Source organism: Anser anser (genome assembly GCF_964211835.1).
Source record: "Anser anser genome assembly, chromosome: 1".
Classification (NCBI taxonomy): domain Eukaryota; kingdom Metazoa; phylum Chordata; class Aves; order Anseriformes; family Anatidae; genus Anser; species Anser anser.
Window position 1 is genome coordinate 96,010,272 of NC_139720.1, and position 23,119 is coordinate 96,033,390.

Below are 23,119 nucleotides of genomic sequence, written 5' to 3' on the forward strand. Positions count from 1 at the left end.
AGCCAAAAAGATTAGGCTTCTACTAGTAAAGTAGACTTTAACTTCCAACCTAGAGGAAAGAACAGTCTTCTGCTGAAAGGAAATTGAAAGAATTATGGAGAAAAAATCCACCTTTTATTGCAGTATATGTATAGGAATGAAAGTGATTTATTTATTACACACAGACTTTTATTAAAAAGGCTGGTAATGGAACATTTTATTTTAATGCATTGACTTGATAAAAGGTTAGTTACAGAAATTGTGTATTATGTTGTATGTCACATGGAAGGGTTATTTAAAAAAAGATTTGATAGACGATCTCTCTTATTTTAGTTACATCGTAAAGTGCCTTGTGTAGTCATATTCTATTGTCGGAATGACTGCTTGTACAAATTTCAAGAAAATAAGAAGGTACCTGTGTTTGTTGTTAAGGAAATGGTGCAGCAGCTAGAAATCCTCAACCCCCCAACCCGCAAACATACCAGCAGTCACATGCAATGGTCTGCTCAACAGTTTTTCTTGCTAGTAGGAAAACAGTACTTAAAAATTATACAGTTAGAGACTGGGAAATTTATACAGTAGAACTCTATTAGTAACATCTGATGCTCCTCCAAATACACAGACCTTTCTTTTTCAAGTTAAAGCAAGGAAACAGAAGTTACTTTCAATAAATCTTACAAACTACACAAAAATTTGTGATCCCATTTACATACTTAATATTCGTAATTAACAAATGCCAAGGTAAACTGCAGCTAGAAAGGCTAATTCCTAGCTACCTTCCTGTAACTGCAGGGAAAGCAGGCTCCTCGGTGGCTCAGAAAAAGAAGTTGCTGTTCTGAACAATTCTTTGGAAGAGCTCCTTCCTGTTGATGAGGGAAAGTAGAGAAATTAGCTTTGCTAAGCTTTGAAGTCTGCCTTCCTTGAAGCCTTCCTAGTCTCCCTTATGAGTCACCTTCAAACACTTGTTGTGTCCCAATCTGTAATGTGGAATATGCTGGATAATTGCAAAGCTAAAGCGTCTGTCTAATTGGGACTGAGACAGACAGACAACCAAAAAGAAAAATAAATCACAACTTACGATAATTATGTTATACTGGTACTTGATAGAAGAAAGAAATACTGCTTTGGCACAGTCTCATTGACCATTTTTTGACAAACACAAACTACATGACAATGATGTACAAAACTGTCTGTTAAAAACCCTCAATTATGTTAGCAATAGCAAAAAAAAGTAATAAAAATCTTGAAAATAAGCTATTTCAAACTACTGAGAAGCAGACAGCTTCAACTAACCAGATGTATTTTCCAGTTCATTTTCAGTTGCTGCACAAATTTAGCAAGTCTCAACTCGGTGAACATGAATTTTACTGATTCAGGGCCTCTAGCTTGTCAGTAATCCCCTCCTTTGCTTCCCTTGTAGCTGCAAAAGCAGTTAGATTACTGTTCTGAAAGGATTTACTTGCTTTTAATACTAAGGTTATTTCAATTATAAAGTACAGTACCAATTACTACAAGCATAACGCCAGTCACTTGACTGAAAGGAAATTGTTAGGCATTCCGTACTGATGTTCAGAACGATGTCATCTTCATTGCTTTGTCAGCCTAGTGTTTTACCAAAGCAAGGTTTGTCAAATATTCTCTTCACTCCATGTGAGCAGTAATAGGATCTAATAGGATCTCCACACCTGTCAGAAATGAATCTCAGAGCCAAATCTACCACAGAAGCAGCATCTCTTTACCGAAAGGGTTGTTAGGCACTGGAATGGGCTGCCCAGGGAAGTGGTTGAGTCACCATCCCTGGAGGTCTTCAAAAGACGTTCAGATGTAGAGCTTAGTGATATGGTTTAGTGGAGGACTTGTTAGTGTTAGGTCAGAGGTTGGACTAGGTGATCTTGGCAGTCTCTTCCAACCTAGATGATTCTGTGATCTCTCATATTTCTAAGTCTTTACTATAAGGTAATATAATAGCATGGATTCCCAAACTACACTTAAGCATGTATCAACTCTGACCACACTCTATGAACCTCCAGCTCAACCTCCTAATACATCCTCCTACATCAGACTATCAGTTCCATACTCACAGCTACTTCCTTCACACCTGTACAGAGACTCAACCCCTGTCCCTTCAACACTACCTACTTTCCCCTGTGGTTCCTGCCCCACTCCCCGCAAGTGATTAGTGGTGTTTGTTTGGACAGAAGATCTCATCCCAGAACTCTATTGTGCTACCAAAACAGTTGTTTACTGCTTTCACACACCACTGTATTTCAGTTTAAGAACCCTTAGGTAACAGCTCCTTACAGTGCAAAAAAATCTCTAGAAATACCACGCAGTAATGAAAAAGGATACATGTGAACTCCAAGTTCTCCCCCACCTTCTGCAACAGTCTCAATTATTTTCTTCATCACTTCTGCATGCCTGAAAAACAGTAAAAAATATTTTAAAGATAAAGCAACTCCCTCTTCATTTCAGTAAGATTATATTTTGCGCAAACTAAATTTTGGACGGTTAGCTTCAGCGCAGGAGGAAGAAATTTTCAGTTTATTAAAGGAGAAATCGAACAATAACTGAAAATATTAAGTCATGAACATAACATTATTTGCCAGCCCCTTACATTGACAAGACAAGGAGAGGATGCGCTATGCTACAATGTATTCTGAGTAGCACAGTGAGAGGCATTCTGCTTGCCGCTAGTATATCTGTTAATTGTGAAACACCACAGAAAGCACCAGGAAAGGTAATCCTTACCAGAAGCAGCTAGCCACCAGACATTCCCAGGTGACCCTTCAGAAGATGACTAGATATTGCTGTAGCTTTTTTTTGCTGCCTCTTCTAAACTTTTAAATTTGCTTAAGTTGAGAGATAAAATACTTACATAATTCATAAAGCTTCCTGGAAAAGCCAGGCTAAACCATCCCTGCATAAAACACCTTTTTGCTCTGGGACTGACTAGGGAAACTTTCCCTGGCTACAGCTGTAGCATGGGTTCTATGGCAACAATTTCTAAATTATCTTCTGCTCACTCATGACTAAAATCATGCCAAGGTTTAATCTGACGAACTCTCTAAATCAGATTACTACTGTGCAGTGGAAGATGAACATTTCTTCATGTGACTGTACTTTGAGGTTAAGTCAGTGACTTACCAGAGCTACTATGAACCACACAAATACTTGTTTACAAAGCCGATCATAGGACTATGACATGGAATTACAAAAGAACTGAGATGAGAAGAATTAGAAAAGACTCTGGTCATCATCTAGTCCCGACCTCCCTGTGCAAGGAATAGTGAGCTAGAACAGATTGCTCAGGGATGATGTCTGGTCTAGCTTTGAATATCTCCAACAATGAACACTTCAGATCTTTTCAAGACCAGTTATAATTTAGGAATAATGGTCTTGTGTTCAGGATAGCTCTTCTACCTCATAACCTATGGGATGAAGAACATACCAAATCAGAAAACTACTGTATGGTTAATTGAGGTTTTATTTATATATTCTTAACCCAAACTCACCTTACTTTCATCTATGCATCAACACTATTTTAAATTCATGATTCTGCAGGCAATCGTGATCAGAGGCACCATATAGTTCTGTGGACACTCACTTATACAAGACTTCAAGCTAGTCAACAATAGTAGTTTAAAAAAGCCATCCTGAACAACTATGTGCCTATGAGATCTAGAAAGAGTGGTAAGTACAGTTTGCGTAACTTACTGAACACGCTTTGATGTTGTTATGCAAATCTAAATAACTGAGTAATTGTTGGCATTCAGCAGTCACCTCTGAAGTTAATCATTCTGACAGTGACTGTGAACACAAGGAAGGAAGCTGTTGCAAAATTACCAAGACACATTGTAAACAGGAACATGTACGTCTGGGGAAATACAGAAGGTCAGCATTTGTCATTTACTGTGCTGCTGATCTGTGTAAGCCAGCTACTCTTCACAGTTGATTGCAGTTCTGGATCCTCACGATGCCATGGCAGAACACATGCTGCATGTGGTACCAAGGCCAGTTACTTCAACATAGGAAGCTCACTGCTGTTAAAGCCCACCATTACAGATGAGGTCAAAACTTAAGCTATTTTTTGTACTGGCACAGAGTACAGGCCACCCCATAGCTGTTAGAAGTGTTTTTATAGGATACTGGTTCAATCACATACATCTTAATGACTATTGTTCTTTTTTTTTTTTTTTTAAAGGACTAGAGTTATCTCAAATTCTTTAACAGCCATCATAACAGTCATTCTTACAGTTACTTGGGAGCAGCTTTTTAAGAACCTTACAAATTCTCAAAAGTTGGTTTCCTTCCATTAGGAAATTTTGAGGAATTAACATGAAGCATACACCTCCCCCTCCATATAAAAGGAATATGATAACTTTGGGAGAAATGTAATCTAAAACATCCTATCTAGAAATCTCAAAGCTCAAAGATTATTTTTATTTTACTCTGAATAAGAACTCCCCAGAGATAAGTGGTTGTCTTAATTCAAGGTGACTAAATACTACGTGCTCACCAATGGTTGTTCCATGACCTGTTCGTAGATCACTTGAGCTAACAAATAGGTCAGTCATTTGAAACACCTACTAAAATCCCCTAAATTACTTTCAGGTATTACTTGAATCACCTCAAGAATTGGTTGATATGAGTTATTCATATTCCAAGTCAGAAATACCACTGTTGCTACTGAAAAGAAATTGAAATATACAGAGTTAAGACCATACATTAAGGGGCTATAAATAAATTGAAAGCTGCTGATTTCTTAGACTGATAAGACAACCATTTATGCTTTCACTGGGAGTTTTTGCTTTTTAAGTGAAGAACCCCCCTCCTATGCTTTGCAACTAAGACTTTTCATTAAAGAAATAAATTTCACAATGGAATTCAGCACAGCTGACATATTGACATTCTCTGAGTATCAGCTGGAAGGGAGACATCACATAGGAAAGTAAGTGGAAACAATAAAGGCCATCCAGATATATTGGGGGAAAAAAAGAAAAATCTCACAAAACACGTACCACCTCCAGAAGTGATTGATCTGCCCTAGTTAACTGGTTCGATGGTTCATTCGTAGAATTGATATGAACAGTGAGAATTGTGATTAAAACAGTTTCTAGCAATTAATGAGGAAGTTGAGTATGTTCCTGCCAGTACCATAAAAATGCTGACAAGAAATAAATCTTCCAGCAGAGCTGCAAGATGAACAGTTTCAACTAATTACTCAAAATAGAAGCAATCTTAAGCAGCTGCCCATGGCAGTCATCTTCACTCCACCACCCTATTTCTCTCTTCTCTCTGACGCAGGACAAAGGGATATATGCATCACAAGAACAACCAAGCAAGGTTAGGGCCATCCAAATACCTTACATTACACAATATTTGTAATGTGTAGGGAAGCAACAGTAGCAGAGCCAGATAAACACTGGAACTTCCCAGCTAAATTAAGAAAACCAGTACTTTGGGCCTTTTTTTAAAAAAAAAAAATCTCAAAAGTCCACACTTTCTTAGCTGTAAGCTTTATTAAGTTAAAGAGATGGAACAGCTCGCCTTGGAGAACAAGAGAACATACCTAATGCTTCAAAAGTCAAGCAGCATGAGAATCTAATTTAGCCAAGGTCTTTACAGCACTGGTACCCAGCAGTCTCATAGAATTCATAGAAAACCATTTGAAACATCCATTTTAGCTATGCTATCAGTCACTTTTCACATTCTCAAGCCTTTCCCAGGTCAAGCAGGTGCCAGTCAACTAGACTGCCTTGTTTCTGAGAAGGCTACATTTAAGATTATTGACAAATTGGTCTCGCTGCAATACCTATTTTCTTTTTTGTTCTTAAAAGAACAATCGCAGCAAGTTTGATGATGCAGATTGTTTCTTCAAGAGTAGATGTGGATTACATAACAAGGGCACTGAAACTTCACTCACTTCACATGAAAAAATGAAAAGATACACTCGCAGCTCTCCTTACAGAAAAGGAAAACTCAATCCAAGTTCACAGGCTAGCATTAAACTGGTTCTTCCTCTGCGAAGGAGTTTGCAAAATTGAACATTGTAGTAGGTTACATTGTAGTCACAGCCCTACACAAACCATACCTAGTTAACAAGGGCTGTCATGCCCAAATGTCTTGTCATGTTTGTTTGTTCTCAGAGTGCCCTCCAACGTGCATCCATCAACAGAAGCTTCTTCACAACCAACTTAGTAGCAGGGCTTTCAGCAGTGAGTAAACTAAACCATGGCATCATGCATTTTTTTTTTTTGTCTTTGCTTTGGTTAGTCATCTTCCTAGTCACTCTTAAGCCTTCCTACATTCATCCCACCTGATACTCCTTCAGAAGTACTAGCTGTGCAAAGAGCTGGATGCACTTTTTTCTTCCAAAACCCCACTTACTGCAAACAAGACAGAGTAACAAATAGGTTGACATACTAAGATTTCTATCTTCATATGTTACAAGAATCTTTGCATCACACCAGAGGTCTACCTCATTATCTGACAAATTCATAGTACATGCCCAAGAAGCCTGAGCGAGCGCCTTGTAATACTTCCCCAAAATATTTCAAGTCTCCAGCAGTACACAGCCCAGAGATGCCCTAATACTGAAGCTGTAACTTCACTTGTAACAACTCTTAACAGACTTTCTTTCATTATATTGCCTGAACAACTTTAGTTTAATTAGATGTATGCATAATTTACTCCTTTTTCTGGCTTTCAGCATGCAAGTAGTGAGTTGTGTTCAATGCCACTAGTTTTACTATTTAGAAGAGGAAAAAAAAATGAACACCTATCATTTATTCTCCTTCTGCAGAGTTCGTGATAGAGGAGGTCACAGAAACCAGAACTCCCTCCTTAGCAGCATTTTGCTAGCTGAAGGGTGGCATGTTATTCAAATAATTCCTTATTTGGAAGAAGCTTCATAACTGATAGCAGTTATCTCTAACACCCTCTTTGTACCTCTTCCAGTTTTAGTCTTCCTTTACCTCAGACTATAGAACTGATGACCAGAACTGTACTGCAGTATTCAATTTCTAGGTGGTGCCACACATTAATCATAGAAGCTTAATGACATTTTCTGTTCCACATTTTATTCTTTCCCTAATAGTTCTCTGCTTCCTGTACTGCTCGAGTACCAAGGCTTATGCTTTGACAAATCTACTGTTACTGCAGTCTTAAACCTGGTGATTTAAAGACCAACAATGAAGTTCACTATTTAAAAATTTCTCTAAGTCAGGTGTACAGGGGAGAAAGCTGTTTCCCACTTGTACACTGGTTTCCCTGCTCAGTATTGTTCAGACATAAGCCCAAGTGCTTGATGAAAGCAAAGATTGCTGTAAAACAGTGGTTAAAGAACTAAGATCTGGAAGAAAGACAAGATGCAGATTTCTGAAGTACGTGAATATACATCTTCATAACAAGATCAAGAGCAGCCATACACTGGTGCAAAGCTCCCATGCTCTTTGTATGTTAAGAATGGTATCTCCTTCCCACGACATGTATGGTTAATACAATTAAAGATTGCCTAAACCAGTAACAAGAGTGTTTTGAGTCTGCAAAAGCTACCATAAGCTTGTCAATGACAAGCTAATTATTTGACATCTCAGCTAGTGACGTAAGATCCACATGTGTTTCTTCAGGTACAAAGCCATTTACAAGACTGAAAGAGGCAACTGGGATTTTATTTGTTTTTATTTTAAACATATGCAAGATTATAAAGTGTATTTATTTTTTATTTTTAAGAGGAAGCCCAAACTCCTATCTCCAAGATCTTAATACTACCAAGAGGTTGAGGAGTTACACCAGGATACTGGTTCTGCATCACTAGGCCACTTCACAGGAGATAAAGGCCTACCATCTAAGATGAAATACACCTTCAAAGACCTGTTAGAAAAAATATCTGTACAGCTAGTCTAACTACAGACTTCTTGTAAAATGGATAAGAAATGTGGAAAATGCAACAAAACACTGAGAACAACTGTGTTTAGCGCTTGTGTTCAACAAATAGTGTGGCATGTAGAGGACTTATTTATGAGTATAAAATTTCAAGGACTGCTAGAGGAGCAGAAGGTAGCAATTACAAAATAGGAAAGTTATTTCACACTGAAATAGCTTTTTTCTTCTCCCAGAGTACACGTTATGCAGCAAATTAACACATAGAACTCTTTTTTATAGCATTCTAGTAGTCTGCCATCTTCTGGAATCTATAGGAAAGTGGAGGAAAAGCAAGTTAAGCACAGAAGAGAGCTCTAACTTCATAATACACTTGCAGCAACAAACACTGAAATGACTTCCGAGAAAAGCTGTTATCTGCCTCCCTCAGAAGTGAGCAGACCACTATGGCAGCCACCTGTAGAAATACAGCCAGAAAATCTAAACAAAATTCCTAACAAGACCAGCAAAATGCCTTATGTCTGCATCCCGAATCACACCAGAAACAAAGACATACCTGCACGGATGAACTGAGCACATTGGAGGAGGAGGAAGATGAGGATGGTTTTCAATGGTCACTGTTTTTTTGACGTGATCTTGACTAATATCTTCATACATATGCTCTACTGTTAAAGGCTGCCGTTGCTACAAGAAAAAAGGGAACATTTGAACAAAAACGTTACTGACAAAGAATCTTTTGCCCCTTCTCAACAATTCTAACATCACTAACGTATGAGGTACTGTAAGTTACAAGTATCTAACATACAACAGCTCTGAAGGTATATTGAAGGAACTGCAATAAGATCCATATGGTGTAGAAACAGCACTGCACAAAGTTTTGCTTTTAATATACAAGGTGAATGGTAAAGTCAATATATTTGAGAACCAAGGTCCTGGTTCTCATCTAGGAATTTGAGCCGTAAGTCCCCACAACTTTAACTCAAGAAATTTCATCATTAAAAGGGAAAAGTGATTTATCTAATCTTTTCCCCCGAAGATCATGAAAACACACACCTGCTTACTTGTGTAAATTGACTGGGGTTATTTCTGGTAGCTCTGTACAGCTAGTAGCTTAAGAAATAGCAGCACATGATTTTCTTTCTGTCAAATATGCTTGGTTATTAAGTACAATTTTTCAGCGAAATATTTTTTAATTCCTGCAACCCCCAAAGCCCTGTCTGCAACCCTGACTGTATAATGGCTTTTCTCACCATTTCTTCCTTTGAATTTGTTCAGTGAATAAGAAAGCAATAACAAAGTAGCCTTTCTATTTGACATGATCTAATGTCACAGAGGTGAGGAAAAAGATATAGCTATACCTCATCATATCCAAATAACCAGAGCCTTGGAGTTTGGTAATATTTGTCGTAAGTGATGTAGAGGTCATAAGTTCTAGTCTGCAGAATAGCATCTTCCCCTCCAACATCAACTTTAGCTTTGTTAACTTCAACAATCTGTCTTGTGTCAAGTGTTGCCTGGTTTTCAAAGTAAAAATGATAATATTAGTACAGTCTTGTTTGTATTCCCTCTTGTCCCATCCTAAGTAGTTAGGTAGGGCTGTAAAATTGAAATTAATGTTCTTAATTAACATTAAGAGATGTAGGACTTGGGGTTTTGCTTTAATCTTCAAAGTAGGAATATTGATTTCACACAATTTTTTTCCCCCCTTAAGTCTGATTTCTCAAGGAAGCATGCAACTACATTGTCCTATCCCCTCCATTCTTTCACCAATAACTTTTGAACTTTTTGACGATTCCAATGAAATTCAGAAAGCAGAGAGGTCTCAGTTTATGCAGGTGTCACAGACCTTAAGCAAGTACCCCAAATAACCACGCTCTCTGTTTTCCCTCATTACACTCCAGCATCCATGTAGTCAGTTGAACCCACAAGCCACTCAATTCATCACATATGAGCCTCAAGAACAATCACTGCACTTTATAATTCTTGTGAATAGAACATTGCATGTAAGCAGAGCAAAGCAGATCAACAAAGAAAGCAAAATTACTGTAACCAAAATCTTTCAGGACCTAAGAGCTAGGGTAGATTGGCAGGAGACAAATCCACAGGAAACCAAGCTCAGAAATCCCACCACTTATTATAAGCTTATGTGAAATATTTGTCATCCTTATTTTTATTTTCTGCTCATATTGGTGATAAGCGTTGCAACAGACAAGACAGAACTGTTCACTCACATCATCTGTCTCCAATAGCCCACTTTCTTCATACTCTGAAAAGAAGACCCATAAAATTCCGTGTTCAGCTCATAGTTAGCTGTCATATTTCCCATTCATAAACAACTCCATTAAAAAATATCCACACATACCTAAAGATGCGTTATTCAGGGAGATCTCCCAACCCCTAAACCACATTATACCTTTTAACACAATTTGACAAAAGACTATAACAAGTACATGATGAACAATCCTTAAACGAGTAGTTTTTAGTAGACAGATTAAATGTAGGTATGAAGCCAGAATGAAGCTGTGCCATAATCCCTATTTTTTGTTTGCATCTGTGCTGCTACTCAAACTAATTTGCCACTCAACATTCACAGAGATTTCATCACACAAGTTAGAGTAAACATGCATCAATAAGACCATTAAAAAGATAAAAACATGGACCTGCTTTTTTTTTTTTTTGGCATGCATTCTGTAAAAAAAAGAAAAGTAGTATTTTCTTAGAGTGTACCGCTATAGTGAAAGGCCTGAAATAAATACACCCTCTCATTCAATTTAAGGAAATACCTTCCATGTCTGCAGCTTCCCCTTCATCTTCCTCATCATCATCTTCACAGGATGCTGAACGCTCTGGTATTTTTATATTATCCTTTAGAAGTTAAATTGAAAGCACTGTTTTAAGACAACAGCGTTTAAGCTACATCAACACAGTTTTACAGCTCCAGCAAGTTTAGGTCCAGTCAGCTGAACTATGCAGAAAAATAACTCCTACAATATTAACAACTATACCGAACTCACATACTTGCTTATTAAACAAGCTTAGTTTCAAAATCCTAGCATAACACTAAAAATCCACTACAAATTTCTCCTTTGACTTTGTAGTCCAGGATGACTGTATTCCTAAAAGCAATGAGTAGACATGATATTAAACAGTCAATTTCTTTTCAAATAATCCACCTACCTCAAATGAAAGTAATGACTAAACATGTAGATTAATATTTTGTGTGAATTAATCCACAAACAACCGTGCAACAGTTCCATAATTATTTCTGAAACATTTAAGAGCCCCAAAAGGTATCACTTTTTGTTTCCTCAAACAATGATATAAAAGAGTCCAACAGAAGTGAAGAATGACACAAGCCCTCGGCCTAATTTTGTGCTGATACATAACATTTGAATCCAACAGACGATTCTAGAGAAATTTAGAAGGGGGAGGTCTCAATTTATGCTAGTTTCATGAAGACTTTAGGACAATACTCAAAATGATAAGAATTAGAAACTGCTCTAGCTGTAAGTATCACCACACTGGTTTCCTCACTGGAAAAAAAAACAACCAGTACAAAAATACTTTGTCAAGTACTTTGGAAACAGTATATTATCATAAAAGGATTTGTCATTCTGGGTTGGACTTGTGCTCCAAGAAATGATGTACTATACAACAAGCAGATTTTTTCTGCATACCAAATATAAAAATGGAAATCCAAGTCATATTACAACAGTTACGCATCACAATAATATTCTAAAAGTACTATGTTTTGTAAAAACAGATCACTTTTAGGTATTCATTAAGACTGTTTCTTCAACCCTTATGTAACGGAGTTGTGAAAAAGCAGTATTTTTACTATGTTCAGCACAATTCCATTTGAAATGGTTGAATTTCACAGTTCATCATATCAATAGTGTTTTGAGTTGTTTACAATTTGTGCAGTAACACGTGGGAGCCCATTCTCTTTCCCCTTAAACTTCAGAATCTAACGATTTATGGTTGGATAGTTTCACAAATTCTCATAAGGCATAGATGGAACTCCACTCGAGCCATCAGCTAATTTTAAAGCACTTTGTCTTTGGCTCTCTTAAGCGCATTAAGAAATACGTACATACACACATCCCTCACTTTTTTTCCAACTGTTTCCCAAGGGCTTAAGTTTCAGATTTGGCTCCTGCTACAGAGTGACTTTTTGGAAAAGTACCGATAGTGATGACTTTATAAGATATTTAAACAATTTCAGTTCTTCATGTGGATGTGAGGACACCAGTTTGTCAAATAGGACCTAATGTGTTTAAACTTTGCTTGCAGTAGTATTTAAACATTATGAATAAATACTTTATGCTCCTGCATTATTCTTCCCAAATAAAGATTTCTTTACACTGGCTCTCCAAACATTAGATTCTTGAGACACAAGGACAGTATCTACCACTGTAAACACAGTATCATTTTCAGTTTGTAGAATTCTGGCAGACTAGCTAAAGACATTGCAATAGGATCACTGCTTTGGTAAACACATGGTAATGAGGAAATACACATGCTTAAACTACTATCATGGGCTTTAAATATCAATGAGTACCTGCAACCAATCTAGTGACAAAAGTGTCTTTTAAACTTTTAGAAACAATACTAGATTGCTGAAGATAAGATTTCTATTACCTTTACATCCTGTAATAAAGCAAGAGAAATTTCAAAACAAATACCTTACTGTCTAGTGTGATCTCCTTAACTGCTTCTGTTGCACCCACTATACCTGTTAATTGAACAAGAAGTTTGCATTAAAGTTGTTGTTTCTTTGTCACAGAACACTACAGAAATAGGTTGAGAGGTTGCAGAGGTCTCAAAGCAGCATATGATTTTTCCAGTTAAATGTCACAACAATTTTAGATACTTGAAAGGCTGTTTATTTGGTGTTGAAAGTATGCTTGGAGATGGACATCCATAATGACACCATACTGTTAACGCAGAACACAACAGCACAGTTCTTGTATTTCAAGCAAATTTTGTTGATGGAACACTGCAAAGTAATTTGGATTTTTATTTTAAGGAGTTTTTACACAAAAAATGAGTTCAGCATAGGCATTCACATCACAATAGCACTCAGCTTTGTGATGAAGGCATGCATTTGCGAGTACTTCTGAAGCATCTTGAAAAAAAGTGTTCATAACAAAGCAATATCATGGCAGGACACAATGCTTTTAGCTGAGGAAGCAGTGGTAAAAAAAAGCCACCCCAAATCACAGTAGTATCAACTCTTCAGTACCTCCCTGTTACGTTCCTAGTTTTAATGCAGCTCTCATCTGCTGCTCTTTGGGATACATGCCAGCATCTGCTTTGACACAGTATATGCATCTTATTAGCTCTTCAGATGAGAAATTGATCATTATGGAGAATAAACCTGGAACCAAATTACTGCCCACCAGAAATGCACAAATGGACCTCAACTGTTTGGGAAACAGATATGCCAGGCCAACACTGCTGGGAAACAATGCATTTCCAGTGGCTGTGTGATTGTTCAGAGAGTTTTTCCCACCCACCAGAAAAATATGTTGCTATAAAGCATATAAATGCAGACAGGTGGAAATAAATTGTCTCTTCTGACAGTGTTCGGAAACGTGGCTAGTCTAGTCAAGAGTCTTACAGCTGTGCTAGCCCAGCATGGTGACCAAAATCAGTCTACCCTAAAAACCAACCAAACTTGATAAAGCAGGAAAGGGGAACGCATACTTAATTCAACAATATGACAAAGCTTTGTCAAAAGATTTCTTTGGGGGTGTTGTATTATGAACAGCAATGCATTTAAGAGTTGCCAGCAATCAAAAACATATATATAAAAGAAAAAAGGATATCTTCTTTCACTCCTCCTCTCCCCAGCCTGGCTGAACAGCTTAGTGAGAACATCTACCAGATTACAGCAAAATGAAATACACCAAAGAAAATAAGTACTGACTGAAGTATATTCTAACCTTGGAAATGGTAGGAGACAGCATCATTGGAAGACAAGTTGATGAACTTATGACAAAACATGAAGAAAGACTAAAACTAATAAAATTGCCAGTTCTCAGAGAAGAGAAATATGATTTAAGAGGTTCTGCCAGAAAGACTAATGAGACAAATTCACGTAAACAGTAATTTTAGTCTTTATTATAAATGCAAGCCCATCTGAAGATTTCCTATGAGAAAGATCATATCTCACAGTGATCACTGTATTTAATTTTTCTTTTTCAGCCCCCTAGTTGACCTCAGATACTAAAATAAGAGTTATTTTCTAATGATTTCCCCTTTTAACTCAAACGCAACAAATTAACAAAATGTGAAATACTACAGTAATTAAAGTTTCTTTGGGTCATCATTAAGCTAAAGGATCTCAGCGTGCTTCACATACAACCTTACTAAAAGGCAGAAGTTAGCACATTCTTCAAATTAATATTTTAAAGCAATATTCTCTAAACAAGATCTTTTTAAGGAACGAACTGGTACACAGCTCTTCGACCCACCAATAACTTACTTGAACTTTAATAAGAGAATAATAAAATACTGTCAACCAAACCCCCTGAAAAGCAGCCTATTTCAGGCATACAAGCACACAGTTAAATAACTAAGCAGCCATGTACAGAGCAAGTGGGTAGCTGGCACTGTAACGTATTTTTCCCAGATTAGATAATGGAACATAGCCATCTGAGAAAGATTTTACCTTCTAATAGTGGAAACTGATTATCTTATCAATTACCAAATGCAAAGTTTGAAGCGAGACTTTGAATACCTGCATTGTGAAAGGTGTCTACCCATCCCCCATCACCATCATCTTCTTCTATAATTGCTTCCTGCTCATCTGAGTACTCCATCTGCTTACATCTTTTGTAGCACGGAACTGCAAAAAAATCGCACATCAAAATGATTGCAGCCATTCTATACAAAATCAGATGGAAGTATGAAGTTATCGTACAAAGCCTTCTGAAATACGGTAGTCTCTCACATATCCTTATTTAAGGAATTCTAGAGCTATATTTCAAACGCAAAAGCACAAACTTAAATATGGTAAGAGGTGTTTTATCTCATTGCAGTGCATCACTTGCAGTGACCGGAAAAAGCTTATTCTTGCAACCCACTAGAACATTTTCATCCAAACTCACGAGGATCAGAAAAGCTAACCTCTCATGTCTCCTTAGGCTGCCTATTCATTTGCTAACAACTGGAGACAACCTACTAGTTCTCTTCACATCACCAAAACATTTCTAGTCCAAGAGCAACTTTGCTTATATCAGCATCAGTTTACTGAATTGATTTGTCTTCTGCTAAAAGTTTACATCAGCAATTATTAAGCATAGCTAATTTATCACGTTAATTATCTCAAAGGTTGGAAGAGGTTAGAATTAATACGTTATTTAGAATAACTTCAGTCACATGCATTACATCACTGTTCAAGTACAGATTTAAACAAAGTTTTCAGAAAAATTAACAGAAAGAATGCAGAAAGCAAGAACTATGTCAAAAATGCTCATTTTCAGAAAGAGAAGGTATGAAAGAGTGAAGAGAGGTTGTCCACACTTCCAAAATGAGGTCTGTAGCATGGCTCTTGGTTTCACCCTTAGCCCATAACTTCTACTCATGGGGTAGGCCAATGCATCATTACCAGCATGGATGGCATGAACAGGAAACCTTTTATAAGGTGTCCTAGAAGGGTCACAGCAATGTGGGACCCTGGAAGCATGAGAAAAGAGAAATAAAGTTGGCCATGCAGCCATCAAGACCATCTCAGCAAAGTCTGTCCAACACTACTATTAGCATTTTCACATGACAGTTCCCTGCAAGACTCTGAAAGCCTGCAAGTGAAATCAAAGGATGAAATTACAACCCATTGCAAGTACAAATCTCTTCAGGATCCCTTCAGTTCTGCAAGTACTTCTAATGACATTACCTTGACATATTTTGATACAAGATCTCTCAAGAAAATGATTTTGCCGTGACTGTGTTGCAACCTTATCTTTCTCACGCATTTTATTAAAAAGGTAGTAATCACAAATATTATATATATATATAACTGTGAATCTGATCAAAATTTGATTTATAAATGTATTTTATATCACTGCTATTGAAAGGAATACTAACATTAGTTACACATCTGAACTAGAAGCATTGGTGTCACCATGAAAGACATTCTAGGTACACTTCCATAACCCAGGTTTTCCCAAAAAAGAGGAAAATAAAGCTATTTTCGTTTTAGAAACTGAATGTGAGCTGAAGGGCAGGAAAAAAATAAACAGGCAGATAAGGAGGTTTTATGATACTTAAGCTTCATTTCTACTTCAGTAAGGCAAACTGCATTACTAGTATAAAGCCCTAGTAGCAACTGGTCTAAAGAAGAGATTTTAGATGTGTAGGAATTTTTTTTTTTTAATATCCCAAAGCCAAAACATCCAAAGTGCAAGATATTTGCTTCCCCTGTCAATACAGACAATCAGTAGAGTTGATAGCACAATCAATCATGCTATCAATCCTAAGAACACTTATATTTAAACTTCAGCCTTACCATTTTTAGTTACCAAAAACTGTTTGTCTGTTGGCAGATAAGCCTTGACTTTTAGTTCTTCTCCTGAAGCCCTGCAAAATGAAGTGCACCATAAAAGGTTGAGAATTTGATGATGTGCAAAAGAACCCTATTTTCAATTTATACGAAGAACATTCTACATACTTCTCTTGCCCTTTTCTCAGAATTTGTTTGCTATGACTTTACTCTTGGCTATAGAGAGATTTTGATCTAGGTATGAGGTCAAAAAGGTTGGCCACTCCTAAACTACAAAGTCTTGGATCAAAAACTATTTGCTGATTCACTAACTACTTAGGAACTACAAGCAAAGATGGGTTGACAGAGGAATCTAGTCTATATGAAACGTACTAGGATCAGCAACAACATAGTCCCAAGTGTTTGTAGGGATTAACTTCAGAAAAAGCAAGAAAGACTTGTAAAGATAGTCAAACTGGCAATAGTCACCAGAGCTCACATTATTTAAGCACTTGCTTTCGCCTTCAGTGTTTTTTGGTTTGGAATAAGAGTCTAAGCTTCTAAATAGCCTGTTGCCAACTGCTGACACACAGACCTGATTAAACATTTTCTCTGAAGGAGACAGTAAAAAGGCAAGAAACAATGATTCATGTATAACAATTCCTCCTTCACCTGTTCATGGCCCGGTATAGAGCCAAGAACCTTGATGATACCAACTGCACAGACTGATTAGTTTTATAATGCAAGACATTAATAAAACATAAGTACCTTACTTGCACCCTTACCATACACAAAAGATAAGGGATTTCTGAGGGCAAGCACAGCAAAGTTAGCTGATGTGGGCCAACTTGAAAATATTTAACCAACAAGCTCTTGTTTAAAATATACCAAATACAACTTGTTCTTAGCAAGTTTCAGTTGGACATGGCCTTTGCTTTTTCAATCACCATTACTAAGACAAACTCAGGGAGACACACTGATGCTGCAGCTGAACACTGAAAGCATGCATGGTATACACTAGCTTATTTTCTCTAGAGCCTTTGGGAAACAAATAAAAGATCCCCAAACAAATCCTCATTTCCACTACCACTACACAGAACAATAAATAAGACCTGCTTGACTTAAAATTCATATCACTTCATCACAGAAATAGCATAAGTTCTACTGCAAGAGTCAGTGTATTATTCTGAAATGATGAATCGTATCCAATGGAAACACATAAAAGCATAAGTAGGAATGCTAACTTTCCTTAATTATTTTGATTTTGCTTACCATTGCCAAGTAGGACAGTGGTGAACTAAGTGATCTCCAGCTGCAACAAACTGTTAAGACAAAAAAAATAAAGTACTGTTAAATATAGAGTAAGGAAGCAATTTCCGCAATAGTAATATTTCAGTCATGTATTCCTCTGATAGTTCTTATTTACAATATCAGTTTATATTATTTTGATGCTTTACCAATTTTTCAGCTAATCATAAAGACTAAAGTAACTTCACCTGAAGGAAATGCATACTAAGCACTGCTTCCTAGGCCAAGTAACACTGTTTACTCTGTAATGAATAAGCTGCTTTTCTTTGCTACTCTTCAAAGTTTTACAAAGACACTCGAGATTAATATGAGAAGATGAATACTTGAACTTAAGCTTTCCCCTAAAACCAAACCAAAAGAGGTATTTCTGTATTTCACTTGAGTTTCAGCTACAAGATGTTTCTCTTCTAGTGTTCAAAACAATTTTGCAGCAAGAGAGGACGTGAGATTGTCACCATTTCATTGAACTAGTGAGAGAACTGCAACAGAAGAATAAATAGTATGCTTTAGATAATGACCGTCACCATGTATCACCGACTAATGTTTACTAGATATGGATAACCAAGTAATTCGAACATTGAGAAAAACTTGTGTAGAACTTTATTATGAAGAAATAGCTTTTAAAAATCTTCACTCCACTTGTTCTTATTATCAGACAAGACAGCTTTTTTAAAATCACATCCCCTTTTCAAAGCAATATTGGATATGCTGTACTAGACTTGCATACCAAGTCAAAATCCACACAGCAAATTCTAACCCACTGGACTTAGTTTTTCCTATACAAATTGGAGAAGGTGAACCTGCATTTAAGGATAGCAATTTGTGTGCTCTATGCATTAGTGCCTTTTGAAAAGAAGGTGCATGCCTACTCCTGCAATCGCTTTGTCTTAAAACACCAGGTTACAATAATGTACTTCCAGGCTGACTACAAGCTGTTATGGAGTGACACAGTAGGCTTGGAGTGCCTGCCAATGCAAGGCACATCGGTGTAGTAGAATCACAGAATCATCTAGGTATCACAGAATCACATAAAATACCACAACATGTATTGCATGCAGATTAGCAGATTTAATCTCCGCAAAAGTGATTTCTTTCAGCCATTTTCCATGAAAAATCTCTAGCTAAAGTGAAATATTCACTTTAAAGAAAACAGTAATCTCTTCCAATACACATGGAAATTAAAAAACACACATTAGGCTTTACCTAATAATAAATAACACATGAAACTTTAAAATCATTTAAAATTCTCTGTTCAGAGAATTGGAACAGTGTTTGTAGTTCCAATGCTGAAGGACATTATTTAAGATGAAAAATTCAAAGCATTCTTTGGAAGTCTATGAATGCAAAAAACTAAAAACAATACTTAAATTTCTTCTCCATTTTCTTCAGCCTAAACAGCATAATTAAACTAGTTGGTTTCACTTTCTATTTCTAAAGCACTAACATTACCATACCTGAATTGGTACAGCAAAAGTGGCAAGAAAACAATTTGAGATTTGTCTGTACTTACATATGAAATGAAAACGGCTACCTTTCTGAGGTATTAGCTAGCAAGAACTCATGACAGGCAAGAATTTGCTAAAATTAAATCAACTACACTGATAAATGAAAAAAATACAGATGTTGAATTTGATCAGTCATCATTAGCCTTATCACTAATAGACTCCTCTTCAGAGACAAGCCACAAGAGCCACACAGTTTATCACAATGGTGAGTGTCTCAGACTAAGATACAGGCAGAGCAGGTTAAACTGAGATTCATTACTCACAAAATCCAAACTCATTCAAAGATAACACCCTAGCATCATCACAGCTGATATCAGTTCTCTAGCAATCACTACTATATCAAGATCAAAATCATCAGGGAATGGGAAAGACTGTCAAAGGGACAATCAGCAGATCATGCTCCTGTCCTATCTAAGTTTAACAAGACAAATAGTCTTGCTGTATAACGATTTCCCTTCAACATGGCTTTGAAGGACCTGTTCTATTCATCCTATCAGCATCTATGTTTATAACACATACTACTTGCATTCTTTTACTGGTGTTTAAATGCTGCAGTTTAATCTAACTCAGCGTGGTTCTTGCTATGTTCTATAGAAAGTATATTGTCTTTCAGTCCTATTGCAAAGTTCTCTCCTACATATCACAGAGGAATTAAACATTAGTAGATGTATCTACTTTATCTGTAAACAGTTTTTATCTATAATACATCAGTATGTAAAATACACAGACACCTATACACACACAATTATCAGAACACCATGTTGCTAAGCCTGTCTTTCTGAGTAGTACTCCCATGGATCACAGAAACCACAAGTGCTTGCATGCCTTGCAACAGAGCAGAAAAATGCTTGCTACCAACATTAGGAAAGACACTTTTGCCCACATACACTACCTGTACCAGTTATAATTTGTTCTCTCCCATCTTCACGTTTGTACGCTGTCTCATTTTTCTGTCATTCTACCTAACAGTCTGGACACTGTTCTTATACCTCTGTAAAGACAACGTATTTTCAGAACAACAGCATTTTAACATGAAAAAAGCAGCATAGGGAAGCCTAAATAGCACTGCAAAATCAGTGCTAATATTTTAGAAAAATTCTTGTTGGTTTTTGTTCACAGCAAACTCCTTTAAAAACTACAACTGCTTGGCATTAAACCAAAACACAATCACTCTGAAGCAGCCTCTTGGGGTTGGGAGAGGGATGCTTGCTGTGAACAAGCATATATAATGATTTAGCCACAGCCTTGGAAGGAACTGAAAGAGAAGAAAGAGAGGACTGTTTCCAAGACACAGTAGTACAAGTTCTCCTTTGAATTGCTTATGGAAAAGACCTTTGAAACAAACATATTCCTGTTTACTTCCATGATATATATGGAGTTGTTGACCCAGCATGAGCTTCCTTATTAGTGTTTTAGGATGTAATACAGGAAAAGACAATCCACATTCAGATGCCACGCTGCATTTCGAGAAGAATTCTGCTGTTGATCTACTTCACCTGAAGAGTAACAAGGCCATTTAGAACTTCCACAGCATGGAAATTGTTTCAAGAAGGAACTGGCAAAGGCGTAAACAGTTTGAGATGAGCATGATCATTGTGAGTAAAAGTTGTATTTAGAAAATATAGAAGTACTAATATTTCAAAGGTTCTAAGTACTTACTTCTTCAGGTGTAATTACTCCAGTTTCTTTAAATTTGGACTCCTGCAATAAAAAAAAAAGTCAGAAATTGTGAGTTCTGCTGGCAAATCAACATACCCACTTTACTGGTAAATAAAAGTATCTGCAAGACTTTCATCTTGCAACTAGCTCAGTCCACACAGATCTCTGAAGCAACTTGGAGGCAGCCTCTGCCTGGGCTGATATAAGATTAAAATATATTAGTAAGATGTATAAGTAAGACCTGACAAAATCACTTAGATGCAGGATCTGGGGAAATTGTGAAAAGATTACATACTCAAAGTAATTTTTTGATGTAGCCAATTATATCAACAAATAATAAAAGAAGACTTCTTACACCCTGTGTTACATTCACCAGTAAGAGACGGGAAACCAGCTAGAATTTAATGATCCTCTCAGTCAGGACTTTGGGACTGTTTCTTAGCACCAAACAGCAGTGCAATGCATTGATACAAAGGTTTTTAGTTAAGAAACCTAATATTTGGCTACAACTTCAGCTTACTCAATCATTGGGAAAGCATTAAAGAAAACCAGCCACTGCTTAACCTAGTTATTCTTGACACTTAACCCTGGTGCACACTACCACCTGTGTTATATAAAGGGAAATGAGCACACCTATTTCATGAACACATCTGATACCTTTCTCTCCCATAATGTCTCTAAAGAAGAGACATTTAAGGACAATATTAAGAAAAGCAAACTGGCTGCTGTGCAGACATCATAGTATCACTCTATGCAGTTAACAAAAAAATCAAAGAAACCCAAACAGCTATAATTTAGCTATTTGGATTACCACAAAACTAAGAACTCCTGATAACACATTATGCAACATCACACTAGAGTCAGCTTACTATTTAAAACCTCAACATTAACTACATGCATTATGCAACATGCACAAACTTGTGCTTCTGGAATTACAGAAGGAAACATGTAAAATACCCACACTCTGTTCCCTGAGGTAAATAGTTCACTTTTTCATCTTAAAGCATCCTGTGGTATGCAAGCTAGCGCTAGACACAAGCCTAGTTTCTTTCTGAAGGAATAGGAGCACTTATTTCAAGCCCCTTGTAAAGGGAACATATACACATATTATCACCTCCCCCATGTGGGAGGGTCCACCTTGTCTCCCAGCCGCTAGCTGTACATCTGGTCACATAAATTCCTCCGCTGTTCGCAGTAGAATAAAGTGCCAGCCGCTCAACAACAAGCGTATGTGGTGAACACGTCACTTCACATTTCCACACCACAACTTCACTGCAGCACGCATTGGTGGTCAAACCTAGGAAGATCCACTATCCAGGCAGGATACCTCAAAGGGACAAGTTCAAATAATAATTGCGTATCGCTGCCTTCAACCCAAAGATCTAAACTGCAAGGCATAAGGCGTACAGAAGGTCACACTGTAAAACTACAGGCAGAGAGATTGATGCTGTAAATAATTACAGTAGAAATATTAAATGCAAGAATCATAGAAACATTAAGGTTGGAAAAGACCTTCAAGATCATCTAGTCCAACCATCACTCTACCACCAATGTCACCCACTAAACCGTGTCCGTAAGCACCAGGGACATCTCCTTGAACACCCCCAGGGACGGTGACTCCACCACCTCCCTGGGCAACCCGTTGCAATGCCTGACTGCTCTTTCTGAGAAGAAATGTCTCCTCATTTCCAACCTGAACCTCCCCTGGCACAACTTGAGGCCATTCCCTCTAGTCCTATCACTAGTTATCTGCGAAAAGAGGCCGACCCCCAGCTCCCCACACCTTTCAGGTAGCTGTAGAGGGCAATGAGGTCTCCCCTGAGCCTCCTCTTCTCCAGACTAAACACCCCCAGCTCCCTCAGCCGCCCCTCATGGGACTTGTGCTCCAGGCCCTTCACCAGCCTCGCAGCCCTCCCCTGGACACTCTCCAGGGCCCCGCTGCCCTTCCTGCGGCCAGGAGCCGCCCCCGCCCACCCGCAGGAGCCGCGCTCTCCCCCCGGAGCCACCGCAGCCCCTTCCCCACCGCGGGCTCACGCTGGAGGGGGGGGCACGGCTCAGCGCCGCCCCGTTACCGCCTCCAGCGCCTGCCCGCCCCCTGCGGCACCTTGAGCACGGGGGTGAGGTACTCGGCCACCTCCAGGGCCTTCCCCTTCACCGTGTTGATGACGCTCTGCATGCCGCCGGGCCCCCCGAGCCGAGCTCAGCCCAGCCGCCCGCCGAGCGATGGCCGCGGCACCGCCCCCGGTCCTCCCCACCGCCGCCCCCCCCCCCCCGTCACGTGACCCGCTGCCATTTTCTCCCC

The 23,119-nt window shown here is 38.0% G+C and overlaps 1 protein-coding gene across 1 annotated transcript; it reads right to left on the reverse strand.

The window, feature by feature from the left end:
- Window positions 1–166: 166 nt before the first annotated feature.
- Window positions 167–23,119, reverse strand: ATG3 (autophagy related 3). Its single transcript, XM_083820440.1, has 12 exons — window positions 22,922–23,119; window positions 20,818–20,859; window positions 17,618–17,667; window positions 16,373–16,443; window positions 14,606–14,713; window positions 12,546–12,595; window positions 10,644–10,725; window positions 10,092–10,126; window positions 9,219–9,374; window positions 8,417–8,544; window positions 2,329–2,397; window positions 167–394 (listed from the first exon to the last, which is right to left on the reverse strand). Exons 1-12 carry the CDS (start codon window positions 22,991–22,993, stop codon window positions 313–315), a joined length of 945 nt encoding a protein of 314 aa, XP_083676566.1. The 5' UTR covers window positions 22,994–23,119; the 3' UTR covers window positions 167–312.